This window comes from Rhinoderma darwinii, unplaced genomic scaffold, assembly GCF_050947455.1.
Source record: "Rhinoderma darwinii isolate aRhiDar2 unplaced genomic scaffold, aRhiDar2.hap1 Scaffold_2253, whole genome shotgun sequence".
Taxonomy (NCBI): Eukaryota; Metazoa; Chordata; class Amphibia; order Anura; family Rhinodermatidae; genus Rhinoderma; species Rhinoderma darwinii.
Window position 1 is genome coordinate 1 of NW_027462572.1, and position 12,786 is coordinate 12,786.

Sequence of the window (12,786 nt, forward strand, 5' to 3'; positions counted from 1 at the left end):
TACAAGAATATAACTACTATAACACTGCCCCATATATACAAGAATATAACTACTATAATACTGCTCCCTATATACAAGAATATAACTACTATAACTACTATAATACTGTTCCTATATACAAGAATATAACTACTATAATACTGCCCCCTATATACAAGAATATAACTACTATAATACTGCCCCTATATACAAGAATATAACTACTATAATACTGCCCCTATATACAAGAATATAACTACTATAATACTGCCCCTATATACAAGAATATTACTACTATAATACTGCCCCCTATGTATAAGAATATAACTACTATAATACTGCCCCCTATATACAAGAATATAACTACTATAATGCTGCTCCCTATATACAAGAATATAACTACTATAATACTGCCCCCTATATACAAGAATAAAACTACTATAATACTGCTCCTATATACAAGAATATAACTACTATAATACTGCCCCTATATACAAGAATATAACTACTATAATACTGCCCCTATATACAAGAATATAACTACTATAATACTGCCCCCTATATACAAGAATATAACTACTATAATACTGCCCCTATATACAAGAATATAACTACTATAATACTGCCCCCTATATACAAGAATATAACTACTATAATACTGCCCCTATATACAAGAATATTACTACTATAATACTGCCCCCTATGTATAAGAATATAACTACTATAATACTGCCCCCTATATACAAGAATATAACTACTATAATACTGCTCCCTATATACAAGAATATAACTACTATAATACTGCCCCTATATACAAGAATATAACTACTATAATACTGCCCCTATATACAAGAATATAACTACTATAATACTGCCCCTATATACAAGAATATAACTACTATAATACTGCCCCTATATACAAGAATATAACTACTATAATACTGCCCCTATATACAAGGATATAACTACTATAATACTGCTCCTATATACAATAATATAACTACTATAATACTGCCCCCTATGTATAAGAATGTGAACCTGATCTGGAAAAAGAACAGTCATCAGATTGCTTTTCTCTTCTTGTGTTATTATCATAGATTGGAGAACGATGAGATTTATTATTACGGTGAGGTGGAGTATTTTGCTGTGAACGTCTCGTCCTCTCCATTATCTCGATGACTCCTCCAGTTGTACAGATCCGTAATAAGTGTGACATGATTGGATGTCTATTATCTCTATATATTGGTATAATGTACTGGCGCTGCTGGCATCTACACTGCCACTGTTAGAACATGTCCTGTTCTTCTGGAATAGCAGATATCGTAGGTTCAAATGTCCACACAAAGTCATCTTTACCTGTCATGAGCTGTCGGGTAAGGATGGCTTCCTTGATCAGGTCGTAGGTCACTAGTTCTGCGCAGTTTACAATGGCATTGCGGGTAATATTCGGTACGGTGCCTTTGTAGATAAAAAATAAGTTTTGTCCAGTTATATTCTGTATAGATATAATAAAAAATATTTCTTCTATGAATTTTATAATGACTTAGCGCCCCCTGGTGGCCGCATATCTGTGAAAACAGCGGAAAACTCAATTTGTAGAATAAGTAGAGGGGAAAGTTGGCGGACAGCAGCTCTATAGATTCATGCCTGAGGATCGGCGTCATCACTTTAACCCACTTTAAATGGAATCATCCCCAGATGACTGACCCCCAAATTTCCCACCTTTCCACAGTCCTCGTACTCCCTCCTCCTTGGCGATGGTCTTGTAGGCGTCCACTGTCCCATTATACCTTCTGTTACCATCTATGACTCTGACGTCTGCCTGGAACCGCACTTTCACCACATCCGTTGGCTGAGCGCAGGTGACCGCCAGGGCCCCGGTTGTGGATCCGGCGAGCAGTCGGCACGTGACTCCAGAATCTGAAAGAAGAGGAAAGAGAGCGGTAGCTAGGCTTTCCTTCCTGCCCTAACCCCCGAATCTAAAGCCTGACTAGTTAACAACCATGATAGCATTGTTACTGTCACTGTTATGGGGGCACTGTGGACTTCACTGTTATGGGCACACTGTGACTGTCACTGTTATGGGGGCACTGCTGTGACTGTATCTATTATGGTGCCCTGCGTCTATCACTGTTATGGGGTCTTGTGGCTGCCCCTTTTATGGGGAACTGGGATTGTCATTGTTATGGGGAACATTTCCTACAACAGGTAATTTAACAAAGAGACCAGGACCCCACATGAAGATCCAAAAGCAAAGAAAGGACATTTGACAAAACATAATTGAGTATTTTTCTGTTGACTGCTTAGACATAATGCTACCCACAAAAATCCCTGAATTTAAAGGGGTCGTTTAGTTTAGAAACCAATATCCATACACCCTATTAGGTAATTCTGGGATAAAGGGGGGGGGGGTCCTCTGTTCAGGACCCTCATCTCTTGGTCAGAGTGGAGAGCGGTTACATAGAGCGTCTCTCTCTGGAGGACCCGTCCTGTATTACACAGGCAACACATTGATATGAATGGACACTGTGTAATACTTCATTTCTCCTGTGGAGGCGCTGCAGGGAAGCTGAACACTTACTGCCAGGTTTCCCCACAGATCACAGTTGATCGCTGGGGGTTCCCATCTAGCGAGACACTTTGTGATCAGCTTATTGTCAAGGTACGTTGTAAAAGGGGAGAATCTTTTTAAAAAATTTGACTCACTTTCCGTCTGGCGACAGTAAAACTGTTTCACGGAGTCGTACATCCCAATACGTATAGAGGCGAACGTCATCTGTCGCTGCAGCCCTGCCACCAGCCCGTTGTAGAGACTGGCCGCCCCCTCCATCTTCACCATGGTGGAAATAGTCCCCATCACACCCTTGTACTGGACGAGTCGGACGCTGGGCCGGGCCAGACCCTCCCCTTGGATCTGCAGATCGGACAAAGAATGGCGACTTTTGTATATAGTCACAGACTCCCATCATCCACGCTCCATAGAAATCTGTTTACCTGCAGTCTGACTTTTGCCGTGTCTAGGGGGAAGGTGACTAAGTCCGCAATACAGGCCGCCGTCCCAGCACCCACAAATTTCACCATTAATGTGGGGGGCACCTCCGAGGGCTTCAGTCCGACCATCTTTCTTTAAAATCCAATAGGGTTGCGGTCGACGTTTCACCAGTTACCTAAGAAGATACGAAATCGTAACGTATGGAATAGTGACCTCAGAAGGGTTAATAGCCATCTCCCTACATCTTCTTAAAGGGCCAGTATCAGTCTTATGTGAATAAAGCTTGACCATTGTATAACGAAAAGTTCTGCAACTTTCTAATAAACTTTGTGTTTCAATTCCTCTCCATTTTCAAGAGCTGTGCTTGCTGTCACTGAATGAGAACACTCTAGTTCATATCCAGAGGCCTGTCCTGAAATAATACAGCTGAGGCTTTGCTACAGTGTGAGTAAGGGTATGTGCACACACACTAATTACGTCCGTAATTGACGGACGTATTTCGGCCGCAAGTACCGGACCGAACACAGTGCAGGGAGCCGGGCTCCTAGCATCATACTTATGTACGATGCTAGGAGTCCCTGCCTCTCCGTGGAACTACTGTCCCGTACTGAAAACATGATTACAGTACGGGACAGTTGTCCTGCAGCGAGGCAGGGACTCCTAGCATCGTACATAAGTATGATACTAGGAGCCCAGCTCCCTGCAGTGTGTTCGGTCCGGGACTTGCGGCCGAAATACGTCCGTCAATTACGGACGTAATTAGTGTGTGTGCACATACCCTAAGATCCACTAGCCTGTAGTTCAAAGAATTGCCTAGCCATTGTAAAAAACCGATCAGCTGTAGGGCTCAATCATGTTTCCATTTGCTATAAAGCAAGCAGAGATACATTTCATAAAAAAAATTTTAGGCAGTTTATTATAAAGTGTTTACATGTTTCTGGACTGTCAGATTTTCTGGACGATTGGATGCCGGATAAAAGGAATTTGACTAGTTCCGTAAAAGCGGGGGCGCCATGGAAGACTCATCGTGTGCTGATAACTCCCATCATTGATGACTCACTGATTTTCACAATTCTTTACATTATTTCCCCTTTTTCCGTCATCTCATTTCCTGCTGAGTCACAAAAAATCCGGGTGAAAGTTTTGTCTGTTCTTTACTGACAAAATCAGAAACTTCCACTTAGAGGGCTCGTCCATTCCTAAAAGTTTCAATATCCTATCATAAAAATTTTTGCCCTTTTTTATTAGACTATAGGGGAAATTTATTACAAACGACACCAATTTTCTGTCATATAAATTGCAATTTGCGCCCAAAAAAATAGCATTTTACGTGATTTAGAAAAAAAGTAGGCGGGGCTTAGTGGAAGGAGCTGACACATTTACCGTCACATTTACTATAGGTTACGCCAGAAACGGGCGTAAATTATAGCGGAAATCTACAGCTCGTAGCTGGCGTTGATCTTCCGTTTCTCGTGCACGGACAGCAGAAGATGCGACAAATTTATTAAGAGGCGTGCTCCTCTTAATAAATGTGTCACATCTTAGTCCAGCAGCGTTCATTCTTAGATTGGCGTATGAAAGTAAATCTCCTTCTTTGTGTTTTCAATTCCTCACCATTTTCAAGATCTCTGCTTGCCGACAGTGAACGGGAACATTCCGTTTTACATCCGGAGACTGAAAACCCATCCTGACCTAATACGTTTCACAGCTGTGAGTTTGTTACAATTGCATGCCGTCTAGATAATCCACCTATAGAAACAAGAATATTCCCATTCACTGACAGCAAGGCGAGATCTTGAAGACGGTGAGAAAGTGAAACACAATATTTTATTTGCATAAAACCAGACCGTCTCCTTAGACGCTGCAGTAAATATAGATCCGCGGTGTTTCTTGGCTAGATCAGTTTCCTGGGTAAAAAAAAGTTGAGTAAAAACTAATATGGCCGCCACTACAGCCACCATAGGAGTCTTCACCCAACTTTCCCAGACTCCTGAATAACAAATAAGAAGAACAGTGATACATCCCCTCCTCCGCTGCATCACTAGACAGATCTGCCGCTCAGGCCCTGTTCACACTGAGTTTTTTGCAGGCAGAAAATTCTGCCTAGAAAAATCAGCTCCGGTTTTTTTTTAAGTGGTTTTGCACCACTCGCAATTTTTTCAGGCTTTTATTCCCTATTTCTTCAAGAGACAAAGTGAAATTCCGCGCGCGTTTTTTGCCGATAAAAGCGTTAATCAAAAAATCACGGCAAAAACGCATTTATTTCCGTCTCCCATTGATTTCAATGGGGTTTTTGAGGCGTAAAATGCCTCAAGAAAGGGCATGTCGCTTCTTTTTCCCGCAAGCGGTTTTTTTTTTGCTCGCAGTAAAAAACGGCCGAAATTGCCGAAATTGGAGGCGTTTTTTTACCATGAGCAAAAAAAAAAAAACTCCTCCACTGCAAAACCAGCCACGGTTTTTGCATTTGCTTCATTAAAAAAGGTCGTTAGGCTGGGTTCACACTGAGTTTTTTGCACGCCGTTGGTCGCGATTTTCGTGGCATTTTTCCCTCACGCCCATTGGGCGCCATGGGCAAAAACGCAGCAAAATACACTTTCTCTGCCTCCCATTGATGTCAACTGGAGGTCAGAGGTGTAAACGCCCGAAGATAGGGCATGTCGCTTCTTTTTCCCGTGAGCGTTTTTTGGAAAAAATGCGCCCGCTGCCCATTGAAATCAATGGCAGGCTTTCGCGGCCATTTTTTGGCGCATTTTCCGACGCGGTTTCCGTGTCAAAAACTTGTTAAAAAGCTCAGTGTGAACTGGGCCTAACAAATCAATGGGAGTCAATTTCGGCCATTTTTTGCCACGGTTTTTGTCGTGGCTTGTGCTGCAGCTTCCGCGGCAAAAATCTGCGAGGAAAAAACTGTGTGAACAGGGCGGCGTTGTTTAACGCGAGCAAAAAAAACCGCTTGCGGGAAAAAGCGACATGCCCTTCAGGCGTTTTCCGCCTCAAAAAACCCCATTGAAATCAATAGGAGACGGAAATAAACGCCTTTTTTGCCGTAATTTCTGACGCGTTTATTGGCAAAAAACGCGCTCGGAGTTTCCCTTCGTCTCTTGAACTAGGAAAAAAAAGCCTAAAAAACGCGGCAAACAACGCGTGTGGGGCAAAACCACTTCAAAAAAACTGGAGCTGATTTTTCCTGGCAGGATTTTCGGTGCTGATTTTGACACAGAAACTGCATCAGAATAAAACACGCCCCAGTTCTTCCTCCATTGATCTCAATATGGCGCAGAGGCGTTTATTTCCTGGGGGGTCTGGAATGCGGCATGCCCTATCTTACAGCGTTTCCGCCTCTGAACCTCCATTGAAATCAATGGGAGGCAGAAACAAAAAGTGCCACTTGTTTGAAGCGTTTTTTTTTTTGGCGCGGTTCTTCACCAAAAACTGCCCGGGTTTTTTTTGCATTTGCTTCATTAAAAAGGGCCGTAACAAAAAAAGCGTAAAAAATAAATGCTGGCGCTTCAAAATCTGTATGAAAATTCTGGCGGAAATCTATGGCAGATTTTTTCTGCCTAACAAAAAGCTTCATGTGAACATACCCTAAGGACTAGTTCACACAGAGGTTTTTTTTCGCGCTGCTTTTGAGTCGAAAACCACGCCAAAAAATTTCCGAAATCGCTCCCATTGGAAAAAAAAAAACCGCTTGCGAGGACAATCCGCGACATGCTCTTTCTTCCCGCCGGTCCGTCTCTGACCTCCCATTGAAAACAATAGGAGGCAGAGAAAGCTTTTTTTTTTCTGCCCGGGGCTCTCAATGGCCGCGGCCTAAAAACGCTGCAACGACATCTGCAGCGACATTGTGGGAGATTTATCAGAACTGGTTCAGAGGAAAAGGGGAGCAGTAACCCATAGCAACCAATCAGATCACAGCTCAGAGGCCCATTTTAAAATGAAAGCAGCGACCTGATTGGTTGCTAGGGGCGACTGTTCCACTTTCCTTTGCACCAGTTTTGATGAACCCCTCCCAAATTTTACTGCGTCGCGGACGGGATCCATTACGTGATACTATTTGTTTCTAGGAAATCTTTCCCAGACTCCCGAGTGTCAAATATTCCTATTTATGAATCGATTTACCATTCAGAACCGTAGGAAAGCTGGGTGACAGACCATATAGCCATCACTACAGTCCCTGCAGCGGTTGTCACCCAGTTTTTTCCGATTCCTGAATGGTAAGCGGCCTAGTTATTCGGCAATGTATCCTCCGCACGTACTTTGCTGCTTAACAAGACATAGTTGTCATTCCGGCGTCTAGGAAAGCTGGGTGACAGCTCACGAAGCAGCAGAAATGTGGCCGTATTGGTGGTCATCCGGCTTTCTTACAGTTCTGAATGGTAAAGACTCCAGGACTGGGATTTTTTATCGTATAGGGTAAATGTGTTACGGTCTCTACTGGCACCCGGCATCGAGGCGACCTCAGCAGAGATAGGCAGGAATATGGGTGAAGGGTGAGACTTGTTGATTCTTATATGAACAGCGGGTGCCATGACATGTGACCTTACCCGGGCACGCTGATCACAGATTCACAGTAACGGGATCCGCAGCCATCAGCGCTGCCAAGTCAGATCAGCGGTCACGTCCTGTGCTGACCCTACACCCTATGTGGTCACCAAAAAACCCGAGAACTTGTTATCTTCATGTCCAAGAGAAATTTCCTCACAAAATCATCTGTCGTCTTCTTGTGTGAAGTCATTTCTTGGTCTCCTACGTAGACTGCTGGGTAACAACTCCTAATATCCATCATTACAGTGCCCGTAGGCGTTGTCCTAGAATCCCTTATATCCTACCGCACTGTCTGTGTGTCAGTTTTCACTGCAGTTTTGGCATTCTATTCATGAACCTGGACTATCAGGATGAACATCTTTAAGGGCATGACCACACGTGGCGGATTTCCTCCGCAACTGTCCGCATCAATGCCGCACAGAATCTGCGTCGCAGATTCTGCTGCGGATCTGCACAAAATGTGCAGTACATTGATGCGGACTAGCTGCTGCGGACTGCGGGAAAAGTGCTTCCCTTCTCCCTATTCAGTGCAGGATAGAGAGAAGGGACAGCACTTTCCCTAGTGAAAGTCAAAGAAATTCATACTTACCGCCCGTTGTCTTGGTGACGCGTCCCTCTTTCGGCATCCAGCCCGACCTCCCTGGATGACGCGCCAGTCCATGTGACCGCTGCAGCCTGTGCTTGGCCTGTGATTGGCTGCAGCCGTCACTTAGACTGAAACGTCATCCTGGGAGGCCGGACTGGAGACAGAAACAGGGAGTTCTCGGTAAGTATGAACTTATATGTTTTTTTACAGATACATGTATATTGAGATCGGTAGTCACTGTCCCGGGTGCAGAAACCGTTACTGCCGATCGCGTAACTCTTTCAGCACTCTGGACAGTGACTATTTACAGACGTCTCCTAGCAACGCTCCCGTCATTACGGGAGCCCCATTGACTTCCTCAGTCTGGCTGTAGACCTAGAAATACATAGGTCCAGCCAGAATGAAGAAATGTCATGGTAGTAAAACCAATACGCTCCGCAGCACACATAAGATCTGCGGACTTCATTGCGGAATTTTGACTCTCCATTGAAGTCAATGGAGAAATTCCGCCATGAGTCCGCCACTGCTCCGCAACAGACAGAGCATGCTGCGGACACCAAATTCCGCTCCGCAGCCTATGCTCCGCAGCGGAATTTTACGCCTCGTCTAAACGAACACTGCTAAATTAAAGTGGAAGTCAATGGACAAACGGCACCGCTGCGGATTAACGCTGCGGAGTGTCCGCAGCGGAATTTAAGTGAAATTCCGCCACGTGTGAACCCGCCCTAAGGCCGAATTTACACGAGCGTGTGCGTTTTGCGAGCGCAAAATGTACTTAACAGCTCCGTGTGGCAGCATCATATGGTGCGCGGCTGCGTGATTTTCGCGCAGCCGCCATCATTATGACACTCTGGATGTTTGTAGCATGTGGTGCTTTTCTGTTTACATTCATAGTTCTTACGGCTGTTGCGCGAATCACGCACGTCACACGGAGGTGCTTCCATGTGGTGCGCGTGATTTTCACGCACCCATTGACTTTAATGGGTGCGTGATGCGCGAACAACGCACAAATATCGGACATGTCGTGAGTTTCACACAGCGGACTCACGCTGCGCAAAAATCACTGATAGTCTGAAGGCCCCATAGACGAACATAGGTCCGTGCGAGGCGCGTGAAAATCACGCGCGTTGCACGGACCTATTATACGTTCGTGTAAATAAGCCCTACGTGAAAATATTTTCGATCCCCTAAGGGCTTATTTAGACGAACGTGTTATACGTCCGTGCACAACGCGCAAAATGCACACGCTCGTGTAAATCTGGCCTAAGGCTCTGTTCACACGCTTAACCAAAAACGTCTGAAAATACGGAGCTGTTTTCAAGGGAAAACAGCTCCTGATTTTCAGACGTTTTTTGAGCCACTCGAATTTTTCGCTGTGTTTTTACGGCCGTTTTTAGAGCTGTTTTTCTAGTCTATGAAAGATGGATCTAAAAACGGCTGAAAATTTGATATGCACTTCTTTTTCGCGTTTTCAAAACGGTCGCGCAAAAAAACGGCCCGTCGGAGGCGTTCTGCTTCCGATTTTTGGGCCGTTTATGGCCCGAAAAACGTCTGAAAATAAGCCGTGTGAACACACCCTTAGGGCTTATTTACACGATTTAACGTCCGTGAAAATCACACGCGTCGCACGGACCTATGTTAGTCAATGGGGCCGTTCAGACATTCCGTGATTTTCACGCAGCGTGTGTCCGCTGCGTAAAACTCACGACATGTCCTATACTTGAGCGTGTTTTGAGCATCACGTGTAAATCGCACACAGCACACGGACGCACTTCCGTGTGTCGCACGTGATTCGCGCTACAGTTGTTAAATAAATGAAGGGAAAAAAAAAAGCACCTTCTTCGTTTCTGTTTCTAAGCATCGAAACCGCGTGTCATAAGGATGCCGAAAATCACGCAGCCACGCACCAAATACTGATCACACACGGAACTGCAACGCACCAAAAACGCGGTGTTTTTTGCGAGCGCAAAACGCACATGTTCGTGTGAATTTCGCCTTACTGTAATGTAAATTAATCTAAAAGCTTTCTCCGGGCAGAATAATTGTGTAGAAAGCGAAATCGCCACCGATATCCGTGGGATCTGCTCGTGAATGCGGTCTTGGTTGATAATTCGATCCGCCATGTTGGATTGTGGACTGATCGTTTACACAGGGGCGTAACTAGAAAGTGCCGGGCCCCTTACCATAGGCTTAGGGTACACTTGCCGACACAGGAGTCCTAAAACCCCAAGACCAGACCCCTAAATTAATTTAGACGCAAAACCAGACCCTAAAATTAGTCGGACCTCAGATTAGATCCCCTAAAATAATTCAGACAAAAAAAAATAAATTCAGGTGTCTCCTCGGTCCCGACTTCTCTTCTTTTCAGGGTCTTGATGCCAGCCAGTGCCAGGACTTGTGTGCCAAGGCCTGATCTGGCAGAGGGGCCCCTGACTATTGAGTCGGTCTTATCTGCGACCCCCCTATATTTACGCCACAGCACAGCCCCCTTGAGAAAGCTGAATTAAAGGGCCGCGGCTCCTTTGTTTTGCTGGTACCTGGGGGTTCCAGGGGTCGGCCACTGATACCTGTACCCTACAGGAGTGGGCATATTGGGGGCGCGCGCCATGAGAAGGGCTTCTGTTCATTTTTCTCTAGGGTCCTCCTCCCCAGAGTTCCCCTCTGCATAGTCTGCCATGACACCGTAGACGATCCCAGGTGACAAGTCATGTGACAATGTCCATGTAATTATATTTTATAATAAAATAATTACCTGTCTACGCGGAGGTGGCCATTACGCGGTCTTTTCTACATCCAGCCGTCTTCTAACTGACGGAGCAGAATATTCTAGTGTCTCTAGATTTATATATATATACAGTCTTTTATGCAAGTCCCCGAGCCCTCGCCTGAGGCGGCGTTCTTATAACCATTATTCCGCGTCCAGTACAGTTTCATTGTTTCCCTTCTATTCCGGGCGGTGCCGATTCTTAGATTCTTCTTTTGTTAATATAAATCTTTTTACAGAAAACAACAATCTCGCCCTCGTTTAATTCTAAAGACGTAAAGACATCGCAGTAAATTCCTTTCCGTTTTTAGATCTTTTTAATCCCGAGCCGGGCGGGACTGAAACCCCAAAAATTCCGATATTGATGTACGGAAAATATTGTGTCAGCGCTGAATAATCCCCATTGTATCACGAGGGGAGGGGGTTGAACCCAATGTCACCAAAAATACAGAATCAAATCTCACGATATTCTACAGATCTAGTTGATCTTCCGTTTTACCTTATCGAAATTTTAAAATCCCCCGCAAAAAAAACAAAAACATGAATAATAAACCATATAAAATAGTCATAGGCGCCATTGTGGTGACGTGGTCGGAAGGGTCGTACCGCTAATCCAGCAGCAACGCCATGTACCAGACCACAGGGACCCAACATTTTTGGAGGCATCCCATTCACAAGAAAAGGAGCCCACGAGGCCCCTGACTAAAGTTTAGGGTTCGTGATGACATAGCCCCATCCATCACAGTCCCTATAAAGAATTTACCCTAGACAAAACCATTAGCAATGAGTGCCATTGTTTGACTGCCCTTACTTAAAGGGGTTGTGCAGAATGAGAAAAGAATAGCCGCTTTCTTTCAGAAACAGCGCCACACCTGTCCATGGTTTGCGTGTGGTATTGCAGCTCAGTTGTATTTAGGTCAATGGGACTAAGCTGTAATACCTCATACCACCTGTAGAAAAGGTGTGGCGCTGTTTTTGAAAAAAAAAAACAGCCATGTTGTTTTTCTTGTGCCCAACCCCTTTTATTTGTTAAAAAAAAATATGACAAACGATTATAATATATGGACAGACAAGATTTCAATGAGCAAAGTCTAAAAATGAGTAAAAAAAATATCATAAAAAAAAATGATTGACAAATTTTGTGTAAATCTAAAAACATAAAAAAGACAAATAAAAAAATAATTAATAATAATAAAAAATAAATAAATAAATAAATAAATAAAATATATACGGTGACGACCTTACCAAAACATGACATCATTATAGAAGGTGTCAAAAAATCTAAAAAGTAAAAAAATAAAACCGCAAAAATAATACACACAATAAAGTAATACAACACATATTATTATTATTATATTTCCGATCATTACTGTTCCTACCTGTAGTGCCGGGTCCTGGTAACTCCTCTGTGTGTCTCTCCCGCTCTGAGTCCGGGCTCCAGTGTTGACAGAGAGGAGCAGTCCCTTTTATATTTTGGGCACAGCAGCCTCATCTCATCTGGTTACAAGTCTCCTGGAACAGGGGCAGAAAACAGGGATCACTTGTCACTTGTAAATCACGGAGCATGACACCGAACAAAGCACAAAGACTTCAGGCTTCTTAGGCCTCGTTCACACTGAGGCTCATATAGTGCACGCCGCCAAACCGGAACCAAAGCCCTATATTATGTGTATCCGTTATACATTCCATCCTCCGTAGTGGACAATGACAGTACTCGGGGGGTTAAATGACTGGAGCCCGAATGACAACCCCGCTTAGTTATACGGCGGTCCAGGAGCACGGAATTTATTAGTACAGAACTATTTTTTTATTACATTTTTTTAACCCGGCTGCTCAGCCCAGAAGGGAAGACACAATCTGTGTCCTCCCTGCATTCTTCTATATGTAAAACATACGACTGCCCGGAACAGCCCTGGAAAA

General features: G+C 44.1%; 1 protein-coding gene across 1 annotated transcript; it reads right to left on the bottom strand.

Annotated features, from left to right (window-relative positions):
- Nucleotides 1-1,335: 1,335 nt before the first annotated feature.
- Nucleotides 1,336-12,367, bottom strand: LOC142702033 (putative mitochondrial transporter UCP3; the record flags this gene model as incomplete). Its single annotated transcript, XM_075848168.1, has 5 exons — nt 12,246-12,367; nt 2,974-3,146; nt 2,686-2,893; nt 1,702-1,899; nt 1,336-1,437 (listed from the first exon to the last, which is right to left on the bottom strand). Coding segments are annotated over exons 2-5 (634 nt in total), but the record flags the coding sequence as incomplete, so codon positions are not given.
- Between the last annotated feature and the right edge of the window lie 419 nt (nt 12,368-12,786).